This window comes from Scyliorhinus torazame, chromosome 1 (assembly GCF_047496885.1).
Source record: "Scyliorhinus torazame isolate Kashiwa2021f chromosome 1, sScyTor2.1, whole genome shotgun sequence".
Taxonomy (NCBI): domain Eukaryota; kingdom Metazoa; phylum Chordata; class Chondrichthyes; order Carcharhiniformes; family Scyliorhinidae; genus Scyliorhinus; species Scyliorhinus torazame.
This window is the reverse complement of record NC_092707.1, coordinates 5,430,005-5,448,813: the sequence shown is the minus strand read 5'-3', so window position 1 is coordinate 5,448,813 and position 18,809 is coordinate 5,430,005. Positions and strand designations below refer to the sequence as shown.

General features: G+C 44.0%; 1 protein-coding gene across 8 annotated transcripts in view; it reads right to left on the bottom strand.

Moving 5' to 3' along the window:
* The window catches only part of pitpnm2 (phosphatidylinositol transfer protein, membrane-associated 2), a 764,809-nt gene that overhangs the window by 337,820 nt on the left and 408,180 nt on the right, over positions 1-18,809 (bottom strand). For all 8 annotated transcript variants that reach the window (XM_072515369.1, XM_072515519.1, XM_072515564.1 and 5 more), the window contains one exon: positions 9,104-9,268. In XM_072515369.1, the coding sequence (XP_072371470.1) occupies positions 9,104-9,181 (78 nt within the window). In that variant the 5' untranslated portion in view covers positions 9,182-9,268. The remainder of the gene's footprint in view (positions 1-9,103; positions 9,269-18,809) is intronic.

Here is an 18,809-nt window from a genome sequence, read left to right as displayed (position 1 = left end):
GGCGGCTGTCTCCTCTTGCTGAGAAACATGCTGAGCGGAGGCCAAAGAATCTTGCCCGTGGTCTACATCATCAGTGACGTCAGACCACATTTATTGCAGACGAAAAGAAATCCTGTTGAGAAAAACGGCTGATACAGTCCAGCTTGTAGCACGTAGCAATTGTAGGACACCTCATCCCAAACAAGCAAGCAGTGGAGAGGGCGCGACAACCGCCAGTCAGTGTTCTCGTTATGGCGGGAAAAGGCTAAATCGCCGCAAAGGACACCCCGCCAAAAATGTGGAGAACCATTCTGCAGAAGTGAGGCTGTTTTAAATTAGTTTGCCGCAGCAAATAACTCTAAACGAAACAACTAAAGGAGAAACAGCAAAGATCAACGACCATTCAAGAAGCTGAAGAAAACGAACCAGAAGTAGCATCCGGCATGAAGGGGTGGCACGATAGCACAGCGGTTAGCACTGTTGCTTCACAGCACCAGGACTCGGGTTCAATTCCCTGCTTGGGTCACTATCTGTGTGGAGTCTGCACATCCTCCCCGTGTGTGCGTGGGTTTCCTCCGGGTGCTCCGGTTTCCTCCCACAGTCCAAAGATGTGCAGGTTAGGTGGACTGGTTACGATTAATTGCTCTTTAGTGTCCAAAAGTTAGGTGGGGTTGCTGGGTTATAGGGATAGGGTGGATGTGTGGGTTTAGGTAGGGTGCTCTTTCAGGGGCCAGTGTAGACTCGATGGGCCGAATGGCTCCTTCTGCACTGTAAATTCTATGATTTTTGGGAGAAATTACAGCATCAGAGGTTAACTATTGGAGTGCAGATATTATGGTCAACGGACTTAAAGCAAACTTCAAATTAGATGTTGGAGCAGGAGGTTTAATTCTTTCAGACACAAAACAGTGATTAAAACCAGACTAACTCCAGCCATCAACCTTAAGACTCCACGGTCCAGAGTGCATTCAACTGAAAGTCAAGGGACAATTGGCTGTTAAACCCCCGTCCATAGAAACATCGAATACAGGAACAGGAATAGTTCATTCGGCCTATCGAGCCTGCTCCGCTATTCAATGTGATCATGATCAGACTTCCAGTGACTTCATGTCGGGAGTAGTGGCGCCTGCCAGGGTACTTTATTTTTACCTCTTTTATCTAGTATCTGGGGTGGGGGGTTCAGCTAAAATTTCACTAGCTCGATGGGATAGGGTTTCTACAAGAGAAAAGGTGGGGGATGTTTGTGACTGTGTTTCAGGAGCTGGGAAAAAGTTGCACAGACTGTAATAATAATAATAATAATAATAGCTTATTGTCACAAGTAGGCTTCAATGAAGTTACTGTGAAAAGCCCCTAGTCGCCACATTCCGCCGCCTGTTCGGGGAGGCCAGTACGGGAATTGAACCCGCGCTGCTGGTCTTGTTCTGCATTACAGGTCAGCTGTTTAGCCCACTGTGCTAAACCAGCCCCAATATGATCATGATCTTGTATAGTTGATTGCTGGGAAGGATGTTTCCTGGCGTGTTTATTCGCTGTAACCTATTTTGATACATGTTAAAAATGCTTTTTTTTTTTTAAATGCCGCCAAATTCGGAAGCCTCCCGAGGCACTTCAGTTGAGAAAATGGTGGTGGCCACTACCGCAACTCTGGTCACTCCTTTGTCAGGCAACGGAATTACAGAAGCAGCGGCGGGCTATCTCCGAAGACTTCCACAAGTCAATAGAAGGTGCCCAAGCTCCCATTCAGTCCGTGTTGCAGAAGACTGATGAGACGTTAAAGGCGCTTAGCACGGTGATACAGGGTGTGAAGGCGGCTCTCTCGGGGTGGGGGCGGGAGGGCTGGGGGAAGGGGAGACGCGACGTGGCAGGATTGGAGACTGACCCTGATCATGGGCAGAGAAGGGGTCATCTTGGATGAGCCGGTTGAGGGCGAAATCCAAAGAGGTGGAATCGGAAGGGGATGATGGCGGGCGGGAGAGGGGAGTGGAGGCGCAAGCCTCCGGAAATGAAGGACTTGTCATATGAGGAGTGGTTGAGGACTCTGGATCTGTACTTGAGGTATACAGATCGTTTGGGCAATAAGTAGGTCTAAATAAGGAATCTGGATCGGCGCAGGCTTGATGGGCTGAAGGGCCTATTCCTGTGCTATAATGTTCTTTGTTCTTCTTCTTTCTTTATTTCAACACACTCCTGGCTAGAATCTCATGTAGCACCTTCCATAAACCTAAACCTCATTGTAAACTCTGCTGCTGGTATCCTAATTCTCACCAAGTCCCATTCACCATCACCTCTGTAAAAAAACAACTTTCAGGGTACGGAGAGGCCTAGATAGAGCAAACGTGGAGAGGATGCTTTCACAAGGTACATTAGAACCCGAAGGCACAGCCTCAGACTGAAGTAGACGATCCTTTAAAACAGAGGTGAGGAGGAATTTCTTCAGCCAGAGGGTGGTGAATCATTGTCGCAGAAGGCTGTGCAGGCCAAATCACTGAGTGTCTTTAAGACAAAGGTAGATAGGTTTTGATTAATAAGAGGATCAGGGGTTATGGGAGAAGGCATATGTCTTATGTGCTTACTGACCCACACTGGTTCCAGATTGAGCAATTTTAAAATTCAATTCCTTGCTTTCAGGGCCCTCCATGGTCTCGCCCTCACTATCTTTATAATTTCCTGTAACCCTCTAAGAAAGCTGCACTTCTCCAATCCCAGTCTCACGTTTATCTCAGAATTTAATCGCTCCATCAGCACTTGGCCCTTACCCTGGAATTCCTTCCCAGAAACTTCTTTGTCTCTCTCTCTACTCTCAATAAAAGATTTCTTAAAATCAACCTCCTTAATCAATCGTTAGGTTATTTGTCCTAATACCCCATGTGAGTTTGCGTCAAATTTTGTTTGATAACATTCCTGCGAAGCTACATTAGTAGTACTGTATGAATGCAAGTTGTTGCTGTTAAATTAAAGGGGAGTTGTATACTCGATTGGCCCTGAGCTCAATGACCTCTGAGGATGAGGAAATCTCGGTGCACCATTTGACCCATAGCTGAGTTTTCTAGCTCACATATACATCAACGGTCTCAGTGCCAAGACCATCTTGGTGATCACTTTCTCCAATCGTCCCTCATCCAGCTGTCACAGACTTCTGCGAACACAGAACATTGCGGCTCGAGTCATCTCCTATACAATTCTCATCAGACCCACTCATTGTCATCCATACCCGGCCCTATTGGCTCTCTCTGCTTCTGAAATAACACTTAAATTGGTCAATCCCATCCGGCCCTGGGGACTTGTCTACCTTAATGCAATTTAGGACACTCAACACCTCCTCCTTTGATATATTGACGTTCACAAGAGCGTTAACACACCTATCCCTGACCTCAACATGCGCCATGTCCTTCTCCCTGGTGAATACTGATACAAAGTACTCAAGGATTTCACCCACTTCCTGTGGTTCCACACTTTAAGGAAATTCGGCATGTCCACACGGACTCTGACCAACTTTTACAGGTACACCATATAAAGCCTATCGGGCTGCATCACAGCCTGGTATGGCAACTGCTCGGCCCAAGACCACAAGAAACTTCAGAGAGTTGTGAACACCGCCCAGTCCATCACAAGAACCCGCCTCCATTGACTCCATCTACACCTCCCGCTGCCTGGGGAAAGTGGCAGTAAAATCAAAGATCCCTCTCACCCGGCTTACTCACTCTTCCAACTTCTTCCATCGGGCAGGAGATACAAAAGTCTGAGAACATGCACGAACAGACTCAAAAACAGCTTCTTCCCGCTGTCACCAGACTTCCTAAATGACCCTCTAATGGACTGATCTGATTAATACTACACCCTGTATGCTTCACCCAATGCCAATGTCTAGGTATTTACATTGTGGACCTTGTGTTGCCCTATTATGTATTTTCTTTTCATGTACTAAATGGTCTGTTGAGCCGCTCGCAGAAAAATACATTTACTGTAGTTCGGTACATGTGACAATAAACAAATCCAATCCAATCCTTGCAGTCCCCACTCTCGTCCATACAGGCTGCAAAAAGCTCAAACCTGTTGGACAATACAGAGAGCCGAGGCTTCTGCCCTTCTGCCTTCCCGATCCCCTTACCTGTCTCACTCATAAGTTCCTCTGACCACTGATCAAACAGAAGGCCCTCTCCTAAGGGGTGTGAGGCCTCCTGAAACAGAGTATCCATGGTAACATTCCCCCTGCCTGATGTGTTGGGATGTCCCCAGCTCAGCCTCCAGTTCAATGACTCGAAGTCGAAGCTCCTCAAGCAAGCAGACACTTACTGTAGACGTGTTTGCCCTGGATCACCCTGATGCCCAGGAGCTCCCAGATCCTACAGTTATATAGCTGTATACGTTATAGAGCTGTATACAGTTATAGAGCTGTGGATAAGGATGGCAGAGTTACTGTAACTCTGTAGAGTAACTCTGCCATCATTATACACAGCTCCTATTGTAGGAAACACTGCAGTGTGGATTTGGTATAGTAGCAAGTGCCCTTCTGAATTTGGTACAGGAGACTTCACTTGGCATTTGATCAGCTGTTACCCATCCTGGGAACTATTGACAATTGATGCTGACCATTCAAAATGGAAAACATTCCACGAACTAACAATTTCCCTCAAACCTGGATGAGCAATGAGACAATAAAAATACATTTTAAAAAACATAATAGTATCTGCACAGAAATTGGTATCCTGGAATCTGATTTAGAACTGTCAAATATTGCTTATCTTCAGCCCGTGGGATTCAAAACATTTCTGAATGGGAATCTCTTGTCCTTTACTGCAGGTGCTTGTGACTAATCAGAGGGTTGACAACGTCTTGAAAGGCCAGGGGCTTCTCGTCAATTGAAATTCAAGTCTCCTTATAGATGTAATAATGGATGAAAACAAAGACTTCTTCTGACAGGTCAGAGATTTTCACTAATGATATAAGCAGCATAGAGCCAAGAAACTAAAACTCTTTTATTTAGTCAACCACAGAAAATGTTACCCTACATTTTGTTGATAAATCCTGTTCCATTATGAGGTTCCTTGACATTGCTATCCATAGCAAACATTTCACAGTCACTTAACTTGACAAATAGGAGGGGGAAATATTTGACATAAAAACTGCATTCTATTGAGAAAGATGATGGTCCAAATTATAACAGAATGCTGAGGTTTTAAAGGTTTGCTCTAGTTGAACTGTACACCAGTACAACCAGCTCGGCATACCCTGTGCTTCAGTATCTTTGGCTACTTCATTTTAAATTCTGTCAACACAATTCAATCGTGTCTGGTTCTAACGCCTCGTGTGTGCCAATAATTATAGATGTAAACAATGACAGTTGCGGTCAAAACAGTTGCGGTCATTTCAGCTGGACCATCTAGTCAGATTTTATTTGACTTCTACTTATGACATAGCGGCCCGGCTTTGCAATCATGGGCAACACACTCCCTATATTACTCAGCAAGGAAGCAAATGCACGTTCCCTCAAAGTATCAGGCAGCATATATTGAACAGAACAGGAAACAGCTGGCCATGAATAAATGAGTATAATTTGAATGGCTTGATGTTCTCAGATGTCATCAGAATCATTCTACAGAACTAGAAGTTCAGAACACTTATTTCCCAAATATATATTATAACAGACTAATTAATACTAAAAACACTATTCAATTTAATTTCTGCTTAATAAAATAAGTACACAATCAAAATAATTTCATGCGATTGTAAATTTATAACAGTCAACAGGAATTAACCTCAACATTAAAAAATACACCTCATTATGTATACCAGTTAGACACACCCTAATTATGACTATTTTCAATCATTTTAATTTTCAATGTTGAAATCTATTTCAAAACCCCAGTGTTTACTTTAGATTTAGGTACTTTTGTATGCTTGAAACAAAAGGATAATTCATTAATACCAAAGCTTCTACCAAAACCCATTTAATGAGATTTGTAAATTTTCCAATATTTTAAGCTGTTATGATTTTCAGACAGAAAACACTGATAAAGGAATTTAATACCATATATGCAAAATTATCCCAGATAATTTGAACATCAATCCCTCCCTTAGCTTCTTAAATACTAAAGTAAAAAGTTCAGACCAATAGATGAAAAGAACCTCTCCATTCCAAAACTATGTTGAAAATCTCAATTTCACGTCTGTCCTCTGTGTTTTGACCTCCCTGGGCTAATGCGTGGTCAATTCCAGCCCCCCTTGATCCGCAGTCACAATATAATTGAATTAATCAATAATTCTTAGAAAAAACCCAAGGGCTTTGGCTGACAATAATTACAGTCACTGGGTTTGTCAATGTAAACATAATTACTGTTTATTTATACGAACTATAATAAAATATACAGCAAACACAACTAGTATCTAATTCCTAATCCCCCCACATTAACGTGCCACCATCCTCCCCCCCCCCCCCCCCCACACACACACATGGGAAGAGAGGGGTGAAAATAATAAGGATGAAAGTAAAAGGATAAGAGTCTTTGTGTCAGATGGTTATTTCCAACACCTTTCTTCTCTTTAAACTTTGCCATCAGTTCAAAGTTTTCACTGTAGATTCAGTCAGGTCTCTGAAGTTTCAGAAATACAGCAGCTTTTCTGGAGAGAACACAAGAGAGAGCAGGTTCTTTCCCTTGAGTGTTCAGGGACTCAACGTTGCTTTCCTCGAGTCTCTGGAAATCATCCCATTCGCGTAGGACCCAATCACCACCTCTTACTGGGCTGAATACAGCCTTTTGGCCACCAGCTAACTAATCGAACAGAGCCTCACTCATCTCTTGGGTGTTACAGAGTTTGAGTTCTGTTCTCCAAAGCTAGCAGAGTGTACTATGTTGTAACATTTTGAATTCCTCATTCTCTCTGTTGCTTGACTTAAAGATACATGTCCATTAAGCATCCATGGATCAAAAACGATAATGGCAAAGTAAAGAAAGTGGCGAGAAGGGAATCAACAGGAAAGGCCCTTATATATGTATGGACATGACATTTCAATTAGAATGTAATAATACAAGAAGAAAAATGAAATAATTATGCCTTCAGGGAAATAGTTTATGACTTTACATTTGCTCGGGTAAAGTATTGAATTTTCATAGAAATTTAGAAGTTGTTTACAGGAGGAAAGATTTATTAAAGAACTGCAAATAAATAACTAAATCATTTAAGGAGGTCATGCTTAGTATAAAACAATACCTTGTACCTTTAACCTGGTAAAAGATTCCAAGGTCCTTTATAAGAGTATTGTCAACCACCAAGCCATGAAGTTGATATTAGGACAAATGATCAACAGTCTGGTCAAAAAGGTAGAATTTAAGGAGTCTTAAAGGAGGCGCAGGGGTTTAGTGGGGCAATTCCAAAGCTGAGGAAGTCAACAGCTGAAGGCACAGCTGCCAAAGGTAGAGTATTAAAAATCAGGGATATACAGGAGACCAGAATTGGAGGAACTCTGAGATCTCGGAGGACTGGGCTGGAGTTACAGAGACATATGGAAGCAGAAGGGCACAGAAACCCTTGCTGCTGGTCGATGTGCCAGTTTCCTGGTACCATCCAAACAAAGGACATTAAAGAGTCTGGGAGTGACTTGGAGAAGATGATTAGGTGGGTAGGCTAGTAAAGGGTTTGGGGGAGCAGGAGGATAATGGGACTATAATCGGGCCATCTTCAAGGACATTGGGTGTTAGTAGTAGAGTTGGGGTTAATTTGTGTGTGTGGAGAAAAATACCAGTGCAGACTTGACAGGTCCAAGGGTCTATTTCTATAAATGGTATGGAGAAGGGAGCCATGAATTGAGCCAAGAGGTACCCAAAAGATGACCATGCAAGTACAGAATAATTCTTGATAAAAAACTGCCTTACTATCACAAATATGAAACTGCTCCAGAGATATTTGCAGAGGATAGATTAAGTGGTCTAATGTTATTAAAGATGGAGGAAGGTGAGGAGAGAAACAAGAGAACATCAAGTTATTTGAGGTTTGGCCCAATTCGGTCTTAGTGCTACTGGCAGATTTCATAGATTTTCACTCAGGAGGCTGCAAGTATAAGTAGGACAGAGTTTAAAGTTCATGAAAAAATGTTCAACACCAGCTTACTGTGAAAGCATCACTGGAAGATTTTCCCCTCCCTAGACTCTGGGAAAAAGAATGGCCGAGATGTCCAACACCTGGCTAGACTCAAATCATAAACTTCCTGCAGCAAAGGCTCTAAAACAAAGTGACTTTAATATGGACCCCATTCCATGTTATAGAGCAGATGCAGAGCTATGCATCATTTCTGAAGGTCTAATTCAGAGTCTGGAAAGCCATATGGTGTAATTATAACTGACATTTGAGATGTTGAATTTACTTGTACTTGATGTTCAATGAGAACATGATAAAGAACAGAATTAAGCTTGATGCTCACAGGATATTCAGTGTCCAAGTTTATTGGATTTTAAGCTCATGAAAGTCAAACATAGAAAAGCTGTCGCCAGGATATTAAATATCAAGAACGGCATTAAAAGATAAAAACAAATTTACAAAAAAAATTAACGATGCAAATCTTGCAATTCCATCCAAGTGCAGAATGAGTAAAAATAATTTACATTGGAAGAAACAATCTCCATGGTTTTGGTAACAAAAGGTATATAAATAAGACCCTAGCTTACTCATAGTCCAAAGCAAATGTTTGTCCTTTAATCTGCAACAGCACTGTAAAACAGTACAACACCTTCATTGTCCGACAACTTTTGAATATTTTTAAAGGACTTTAATTTGTTTGCAGTCAGCTTAAACAGTATTTCTGATTCAAATGGCCAGCTATCATTCAAAGCTTACATTCAGAGAATTCTTTCACGACATGCAGATACAATTCAAATCATACCTCAACGGTCGCAAACAAAAATTTGTGTACAGAACAAATTGGGCGCTGTGACACATCTGGGGATAAGGAACACTGTTCTTGTAAATGCAACACTGGTAAACATTTGCCTTCTGTACAACCCCAAAGCAGTTCTGTGTCACCAGAAGTACTCAACATTTCCGAAACAAAAAATATTAACTAGTTAAATGATCACCGGTCTTGCCTAATTTGAATGCAGTTACAATCTCTGACTGATGTAAATCATACCTGTATCATGTAGAGTTGTGCAATACGATACTCCTCAACACTCATGGGAAGAGGGATGTGGTATTCCTTTATAAGCATTTTGTCTTATAGAAAGTCCTTTCACAGCTACAAAAAAATTCCAAGGACTGCCAGCAAACCCTTCGAGCTCGTGATTCACAAACACAGCTGAAAAAAGGAACAGCAGCCTGTTAAACATTATTTTAATTAAATATTTATAACCTTCTTAACTCCATAGGTTGCATTACAACCCACCCACCTTAATTGTCTTCCTAATCCATTGGTTAAAATCCACAAAGCAGGGTCTTATCCCCACCCCTTTCACTCCATTTGTCTAAATTCTGGCAGTAGCCCTTAGTTTAATACGGCTAATCTCTGTATTTTATATAACTGCTATGCTGAAAATAAAACAGTATTTGACTAGTTGCCTTCACGTCATTCCTCTTGAAATTTTCCACGCTGCAGAATGGTTCTCAACAAGGCATTCCCCCCGAGGTTTCTACATGTTTTGTGCTCAGAAAGAGCAGCTTGAGCAAATTCCAGGCAGGTAGACCATCATTTACTGTGCTTTCGTTGGGAAGCATCAGTTCAGGGAGGAAAGATTTAATGGTAACAGTCGGAAGATGTATCACAGACAGGAACGGTACTGTGGCTTTATGAGGGTACAGCATCTACTAAACAATTAGATTTCAAGGAAAATAAAAACAACCCATAATATAGAATTGGTAAAATAACTTTAAAAAATTACATTCCAAAGGTAATTGCCAAAATTAAATAATCAAAATTGTCCACGTTCCCATATTTAAACTTAATTTATAATAAATTAGATGCCTCAAAAGTATTCCCCTTAACTTCTCTGAAGGTTGTAAAAGCAGTTTATGCTCCTTTGGGTACAGTACAGTTTTATTAGTTTATTCATTCTATTTCACGTCCCAGTTAGCAGCAGTTAGAAGGGGGAGGAAAAGCGGCCTGGGGTGATGCATTCAGGAGATGTTTACTACTTATCCAGTATTGAAAGTCCGAGCTTCTGCTCTGAAACTCCACAAGGCAGCAGTCCAAGAAGCTTATTTTTGAGAGCACTTTGGTGACAGTGACCACAATTCGATTACGTTTACTTTAGTGATGGAAAGGGGTAGGTATATTCCGCAGGGCAAGAGTTATAGAACATAGAACATAGAACAATACAGCGCAGTACAGGCCCTTCGGCCCACGATGTTGCACCGAAACAAAAGCCATCTAACCTACACTATACCATTATCATCCATATGTTTATCCAATAAACTTTTAAATGCCCTCAATGTTGGCGAGTTCACTACTGTAGCAGGTAGGGCATTCCACGGCCTCACTACTCTTTGCGTAAAGAACCTACCTCTGACCTCTGTCCTATATCTATTACCCCTCAGTTTAAAGCCATGTCCCCTCGTGCCAGCCATTTCCATCCGCGGGAGAAGGCTCTCACTGTCCACCCTATCCAACCCCCTGATCATTTTGTATGCCTCTATTAAGTCTCCTCTTAACCTTCTTCTCTCCAACGAAAACAACCTCAAGTCCATCAGCCTTTCCTCATAAGATTTTCCCTCCATACCAGGCAACATCCTGGTAAATCTCCTCTGCACCCGCTCCAAAGCCTCCACGTCCTTCCTATAATGCGGTGACCAGAACTGTACGCAATACTCGAAATGCGGCCGTACCAGAGTTCTGTACAGCTGCAACATGACCTCCTGACTCCGGAACTCAATCCCTCTACCAATAAAGGCCAACACTCCATAGGCCTTCTTCACCACCCTATCAACCTGGGTGGCAACTTTCAGGGATCTATGTACATGGACACCTAGATCCCTCTGCTCATCCACACTTTCAAGTACTTTACCATTAGCCAAATATTCCACATTCCTGTTATTCCTTCCAAAGTGAATCACCTCACACTTCTCTACATTAAACTCCATTTGCCACCTCTCAGCCCAGCTCTGCAGCTTATCTATATCCCTCTGTAACTTGCTACATCCTTCCACACTATCGACAACACCACCGACTTTAGTATCGTCTGCAAATTTACTCACCAACCCTTCTGCGCCCTCCTCTAGGTCATTGATAAAAATGACAAACAGCAACGGCCCCAGAACAGATCCTTGTGGTACTCCACTTGTGACTGAACTCCATTCTGAACATTTCCCATCAGCCACCACCCTCTGTCTTCTTTCAGCTAGCCAATTTCTGATCCACATCTCTAAATCACCCTCAATCCCCAGTTATATCTGGGGGAAAGGCAATTATGATGCGATGAGGCAAGACTTAGGATGCATCGGATGGAGAGGAAAACTGCAGGGGATGGGCACAATGGAAATGTGGAGCTTGTTCAAGGAACAGCTACTGCGTGTCCTTGATAAGTATGTACCTGTCAGGCAGGGAGGAAGTGGTCGAGCAAGGGAACCGTGGTTTACTAAAGCAGTCGAAACACTTGTCAAGAGGAACAAGGAGGCTTATGTAAAGATGAGACATGAAGGTTAAGTTCAGGCGCTCGAGAGTTACAAGTTAGCTAGGAAGGACCTAAAGAGAGAGCTAAGAAGAGCCAGGAGGGGACATGAGATGTCTTTGGCAGGTAGGATCAAGGATAACCCTAAAGCTTTCTATAGATATGTCATGAATAAAAGAATGACTAGGGTAAGAGTAAGGCCAGTCAAGGACAGTAGTGGGAAGTTGTGCTTGGAGTCCGAGGAGATAGGAGAGGTGCTAAATGAATATTTTTTGTCAGTATTCACACAGGAAAAAGACAATGTTGTCGAGGAGAATACTGAGATTCAGGTTACTAGTCTAGAAGGGCTTGGGGTTCATAAGAAGGAGGTGTTAGCAATTCTGGAAAGTGTGAAAATAGATAAGTCACCTGGGCCGGATGGGATTTATCCTAGGATTCTCTGGGAAGCTAGGGAGGAGATTGCTGAGCCTTTGGCTTTGATCTTTAAGTCATCTTTGTCTACAGGAATTGTGCCAGAAGACTGGAGGATAGCAAATGTTGTCCCCTTGTCCAAGAAGGGGAGTAGAGACAACCTCGGTAACTATATACCTGTGAGCCTGACTTCTGTTGTGGGCAAAATCTTGGAAAGGTTTATAAGTGATAGGGTGTATAATCATCTGGAAAGGAATAATTTGATTAGAGATAGTTAACACGGTTTTGTGAAGGGTAGGTCGTGCCTCACAAACCTTATAGAGTTCTTTGAGAAGGTGACCAAACAGGTGGATTAGGGTAAAGCAGTTGATGTGGTGTATATGGATTTCAGTAAACCGTTTGATAAGGTTCCCCACGGTAGGCTACTGAAGAAAATATGGAGGCATGCGATTCAGGGAGATTTAGCAGTTTGGATCAGAAATTGGCTAGCTGGAAGAAGACAAAGGGTGGTGGTTGATGGGAAGTGTTCAGACTGGAGTCCAGTTACTAGTGGTGTACCACAAGGATCTGTTTTGGGGTCACTGCTGTTTGTCATTTTTATAAATGACCTGGAGGAGGGCGTAGAAGGATGGGTGAGTAAATTTGTAGATGACACTAAAGTCGGTGGAGTTGTGGACAGTGTGGAAGGATATTACAAGTTACAGAGGGACATAGATAAGCTGCAGCGCTGGGCTGAGAGGTGCAAATGGAGTTTAATGCAGAAAAGTGTGAGGTGATTCATTTTGGAAGGAATAACAGGAAGACAGAGTACTGGGCTAATGGTAAGATTCTTGGCAGTGTGGATGAGCAGAGAGATCTCGGTGTCCATGTACATAGATCCCTGAATGTTGCCACCCAGGTTGAGAGGGTTGTTAAGAAGGCGTACGGTGTGTTAGCTTTTATTGGGAGAGGGATTGAGTTTCGGAGCCATGAGGTCATGTTGCAGCTGTACAAAATTTTGGTGCGGCCGCATTTGGAGTATTGCGTGCAATTCTGGCCGCCGCATTATAGGAAGGATATGGAAGCATTGGAAAGGGTGCAGAAGAGATTTACCAGAATGTTGCCTGGTATGGAGGGAAGATCTTATGAGGAGAGGCTGAGGGACTTGAGGCTGTTTTCGTTAGAGAGAAGAAGGTTAAGAGGTGACTTAATTGAGGCATACAAGATGATCAGAGGATTAGATAGGGTGGACAGTGAGAGCCATTTTCCTTGGGTGGTGATGTCTAGCACGAGTGGACATAGCTTTAAATTGAGGGGAGATAGATATAGGACAAATGTCAGAGGTAGGTTCTTTACTCAGAGAGTAGTAAGGGTGTGGAATGCCCTGCCTGCAACAGTAGTGGACTCGCCAACACTAAGGACATTCAAATGGTCATTGGATAGACATATGGACGATAAGGGAATAGTGTAGATGGGCTTTAGAGTGGTTTCACAGGTCGGCGCAACATCGAGGGCCGAAGGGCCTGTACTGCGCTGTAATGTTCTATACACAATCTCCTGCTCTATCAATCTATAGAATTATATATTGGCTTCACTGCTGCATTTGGGAATGTCACTGAACATTTATTGCTTCCCTTACTCACAAGAGTAAATGCCTATGATTTAGTCTCCCAGTCCATTCAATATCTGGCCAGCATTAGCCATGGTGTTGCACTTCGTGCTTTCAAAGCATATTATTTTTTTAAAAAACAAAGTCCTCCAATTTCATGTTGTCAAAATGTTTTCATTTTAAAGACTGCATGCTTACAACATTGTTCCTCCTGCAGGATGTTTGAGGTGAGGGATGCAGTTAGTGTCCCTGCTGATTTTACCTGCAGGAAGTGCTGCCATCTCCAGCTCCTCCAAGACCGAGTTAGGGAACTGGAGCTAGAGTTGGAAGAACTTCGGATCATTCGGGAGGCAGAAGGGGTCATAGATAGCAGCTTCAGGGAATTAGTTACACCAAAGATTGGAGATAGGTGGGTAACTGTAAGAGGGACTGGGAAAAAGCAGTCAGTGCAGGGATCCCCTGCGGTCGTTCCCCTGAGAAACAAGTATACCGCTTTGGATACTTGTGGGGGGGGGGGGGGGGGGGGGGGGGGGGGGACTTACCAGGGGTAAGCCATTGGGTATGGGCCTCTGGCACGGAGTCTGTCCCTGTTGCTCAGAAGGGAAGGGGGGAGAGGAGCAGAGCATTAGTAATTGGGGACTCTATAGTCAGGGGCACAGATAGGAGATTTTGTGGGAGCGTGAGAGACTCACGTTTGGTATGTTGCCTCCCAGGTGCAAGGGTACGTGATGTCTCGGTTCGTGTTTTCCGGGTCCTTAGGGGGGAGGGGGAGCAGCCCCAAGTCGTGGTCCACATTGGCACTAACGACATAGGTAGGAAAGGGGACAAGGATGTCAGGCAGGCTTTCAGGGAGCTAGGATGGAAACTCAGAACTAGAACAAACAGAGTTGTTATCTCTGGGTTGTTGCCCGTGCCACGTGATAGTGAGATGAGGAATAGGGAGAGAGAGCAATTAAACACGTGGCTACAGGGATGGTGCAGGCGGGAGGGATTCAGATTTCTGGATAACTGGGGCTCTTTCTGGGGAAGGTGGGACCTCTACAGACAGGATGGTCTACATCTGAACCTGAGGGGCACAAATATCCTGGGGGGGAGATTTGTTAGTGCTCTTTGGGGGGGTTTAAACTAATGCAGCAGGGGCATGGGAACCTGGATTGTAGTTTTAGGGTAAGGGAGAATGAGAGTAGAGAGGTCAGGAGCAGAGTTGACGCCGCAGGAGGGGGCCAGTGTTCAGGTAGGTGGTTTGAAGTGTGTCTACTTCAATGCCAGGAGTATACGAAACAAGGTAGGGGAACTGGCAGCATGGGTTGGTACCTGGGACTTCGATGTTGTGGCCATTTCGGAGACATGGATAGAGCAGGGACAGGAATGGATGTTGCAGGTTCCGGGGTTTAGGTGTTTTAGTAAGCTCAGAGAAGGAGGCAAAAGAGGGGGAGGTGTGGCGCTGCTAGTCAAGAGCAGTATTACGGTGGCGGAGAGGATGCTAGATGGGGACTCTTCTTCCGAGGTAGTATGGGCTGAAGTTAGAAACAGGAAAGGAGAGGTCACCCTGTTGGGAGTTTTTTATAGGCCTCCTAATAGTTCTAGGGATGTAGAGGAAAGGATGGCGAAGATGATTCTGGATAAGAGCGAAAGTAACAGGGTAGTTATTATGGGAGACTTTAACTTTCCAAATATTGACTGGAAAAGATATAGTTCGAGTACAATAGATGGGTCGTTTTTTGTACAGTGTGTGCAGGAGGGTTTCCTGAAACAATATGTTGACAGGCCAACAAGAGGCGAGGCCACGTTGGATTTGGTTTTGGGTAATGAACCAGGCCAGGTGTTGGATTTGGAGGTAGGAGAGCACTTTGGGGACAGTGACCACAATTCGGTGACGTTTACATTAATGATGGAAAGGGATAAGTATACACCGCAGGGCAAGAGTTATAGCTGGGGGAAGGGCAATTATGATGCCATTAGACATGACTTGGGGGGGATAAGGTGGAGAAGTAGGCTGCAAGTGTTGGGCACACTGGACAAGTGGGGCTTGTTCAAGGATCAGCTACTGCGTGTTCTTGATAAGTATGTACCGGTCAGGCAGGGAGGAAGGCGTCGAGCGAGGGAACTGTGGTTTACCAAGGAAGTGGAATCTCTTGTTAAGAGGAAGAAGGAGGCCTATGTGAAGATGAGGTGTGAAGTTTCGGTTGGGGCGATGGAAAGTTACAAGGTAGCGAGGAAGGATCTAAAGAGAGAGCTAAGACGAGCAAGGAGGGGACATGAGAAGTATTTGGCAGGAAGGGTCAAGGAAAACCCAAAAGCTTTCTATAGGTATGTCAGGAATAAGCGAATGACTAGGGAAAGAGTAGGACCAGTCAAGGACAGGGATGGGAAATTGTGTGTGGAGTCTGAAGAGATAGGCGAGATACTAAATGAATATTTTTCGTCAGTATTCACTCAGGAAAAAGATAATGTTGTGGAGGAGAATGCTGAGCCCCAGGCTAATAGAATAGATGGCATTGAGGTACGTAGGGAAGAGGTGTTGGCAATTCTGGACAGGCTGAAAATAGATAAGTCCCCGGGACCTGATGGGATTTATCCTAGGATTCTCTGGGAGGCCAGGGAAGAGATTGCTGGACCTTTGGCTTTGATTTTTATGTCATCATTGGCTACAGGAATAGTGCCAGAGGACTGGAGGACAGCAAATGTGGTCCCTTTGTTCAAAAAGGGGAGCAGAGACAACCCCGGCAACTATAGACCGGTGAGCCTCACGTCTGTAGTGGGTAAAGTCTTGGAGGGGATTATAAGAGACAAGATTTATAATCATCTAGATGGGAATAATATGATCAGGGATAGTCAACATGGCTTTGTAAAGGGTAGGTCATGCCTCACAAACCTTATTGAGTTCTTTGAGAAGGTGACTGAACAGGTAGATGAGGGTAGAGCAGTTGATGTGGTGTATATGGATTTCAGCAAAGCGTTTGATAAGGTACCCCACGGTAGGCTACTGCAGAAAATACGGAGGCTGGGGATTGAGGGTGATTTAGAGATGTGGATCAGAAATTGGCTTGCTGAAAGAAGACAGAGGGTGGTGGTTGATGGGAAATGTTCAGAATGGAGTACAGTCACAAGTGGAGTACCACAAGGATCTGTTCTGGGGCCGTTGCTGTTTGTCATTTTTATCAATGACCTAGAGGAAGGCGCAGAAGGGTGGGTGAGTAAATTTGCAGACGATACTAAAGTCGGTGGTGTTGTCGATAGTGTGGACGGATGTAGCAGGTTACAGAGGGATATAGATAAGCTGCAGAGCTGGGCTGAGAGGTGGCAAATGGAGTTTAATGTAGAGAAGTGTGAGGTGATTCACTTTGGAAGGAATAACAGGAATGCGGAATATTTGGCTAATGGTAAAGTTCTTGAAAGTGTGGATGAGCAGAGGGATCTAGGTGTCCATGTACATAGATCCCTGAAAGTTGCCACCCAGGTTGATAGGGTGGTGAAGAAGGCCTATGGAGTGTTGGCCTTTATTGGTAGAGGGATTGAGTTCCGGAGTCGGGAGGTCATGTTGCAGCTGTACAGAACTCTGGTACGGCCGCATTTGGAGTATTGCGTACAGTTCTGGTCACCGCATTACAGGAAGGATGTGGAGGCTTTGGAGCGGGTGCAGAGGAGATTTACCAGGATGTTGCCTGGTATGGAGGGAAAATCTTATGAGGAAAGGCTGATGGACTGGAGGTTGTTTTCGTTGGAGAGAAGAAGGTTAAGAGGAGACTTAATAGAGGCATACAAAATGATCAGGGGGTTGGATAGGGTGGACAGTGAGAGCCTTCTCCCGCGGATGGAAATGGCTGGCACGAGGGGACATAGCTTTAAACTGAGGGGTAATAGATATAGGACAGAGGTCAGAGGTAGGTTCTTTACGCAAATAGTAGTGAGGCCGTGGAATGCCCTACCTGCTACAGTAGTGAACTCGCCAACATTGAGGGCATTTAAAAGTTTATTGGATAAACATATGGATGATAATGGCATAGTGTAGGTTAGATGGCTTTTGTTTCGGTGCAACATCGTGGGCCGAAGGGCCTGTACTGCGCTGTATTGTTCTATGTTCTATGTTCTATTGCTGCATAAAATAGTTTTAGAATCGCTACAGTGCCGAAAGAGGCCATTCAGCCCATCGAGTCTGTACCGACCCTCTGAAAGAGCACCTTACCGAGGCCCACTCCCCTGCCCTATTCCCAAAACCCCACCTAACCTTTTTGGACACTTCGGGGCAATTTAGCATGGCCAATCCACCTAACCTGCACATCTTTGGAATGCGTGAGGAAACCGGAGCACCCGGGGGAAACCCACGCACACAAGGGTAGAACGTGCAGACTCCGCAAAGACAGTGACCTAGGTCCCTAGCGCTGTGATGCAACAGTGCTAACCACTGTGCCACCTGCTGCCCTTATGGTATATGGTACATTGATGGTAATGGTACATTTAGAGAAATTGCATAATTTATCCAACTATTCCAAGGTAGCTGCAATGAGAGAATTTGTGAAAAACACCTTTCTCCTCAGCATCAATAGTTAGACACCTGTCCACCACCGGATGAGGTATCTCCCCTCAATTTGCAAATGGGGAAGTGAGATTACTCAGGATTTCTGGTCTTGCCAGACAGATTCCTTTAATAGTCAGGACATCGCAGAAAGCTGTAAAACAAGGACTGACTACTTATTGTTGCACAATGTGTGTTTAAAACAACTAGCCACTAAAGCTGAGATTGCTCCAAAATTCAATGGCACTCCACCATAAATAATGACACATGCAGCTGCAGTCCTTGCCCATCCAGGTGGGCGAGGTTGCGGGTTTGGACGGTGATGTGGAAGGAGACTTGGTGAGGTGCTGCAGTGCATCTTGTACTCACTGTGTGCCATTTGAGGAGTGTTTTTACACTTCCCCTCATTGGCACATTTGTGTAATTAAGAAGGCTTAAATGATCAAACTTTACTGCACATAAGCTGAGTGATGGTAAGCTTATTGGAAGGATTCCTGGACTTTGGGGAATGTTGTTAAGGAACTTCTAAAGTTGGCCTTACTTTAATTGCCAAATGTTGTGATGTAGGTGTTAAGTACAGAACACATGGGTCTTTTGGAAGTGAACTGAAGTTGTAGGTAGGACACATGAAATGAAATGAAAATCGCTTGTCACAAGTAGGCTTCAACAATGAAGTTACTGTGAAAAGCCCCTAGTCGCCACATTCCGGCGCCTGTTCGGG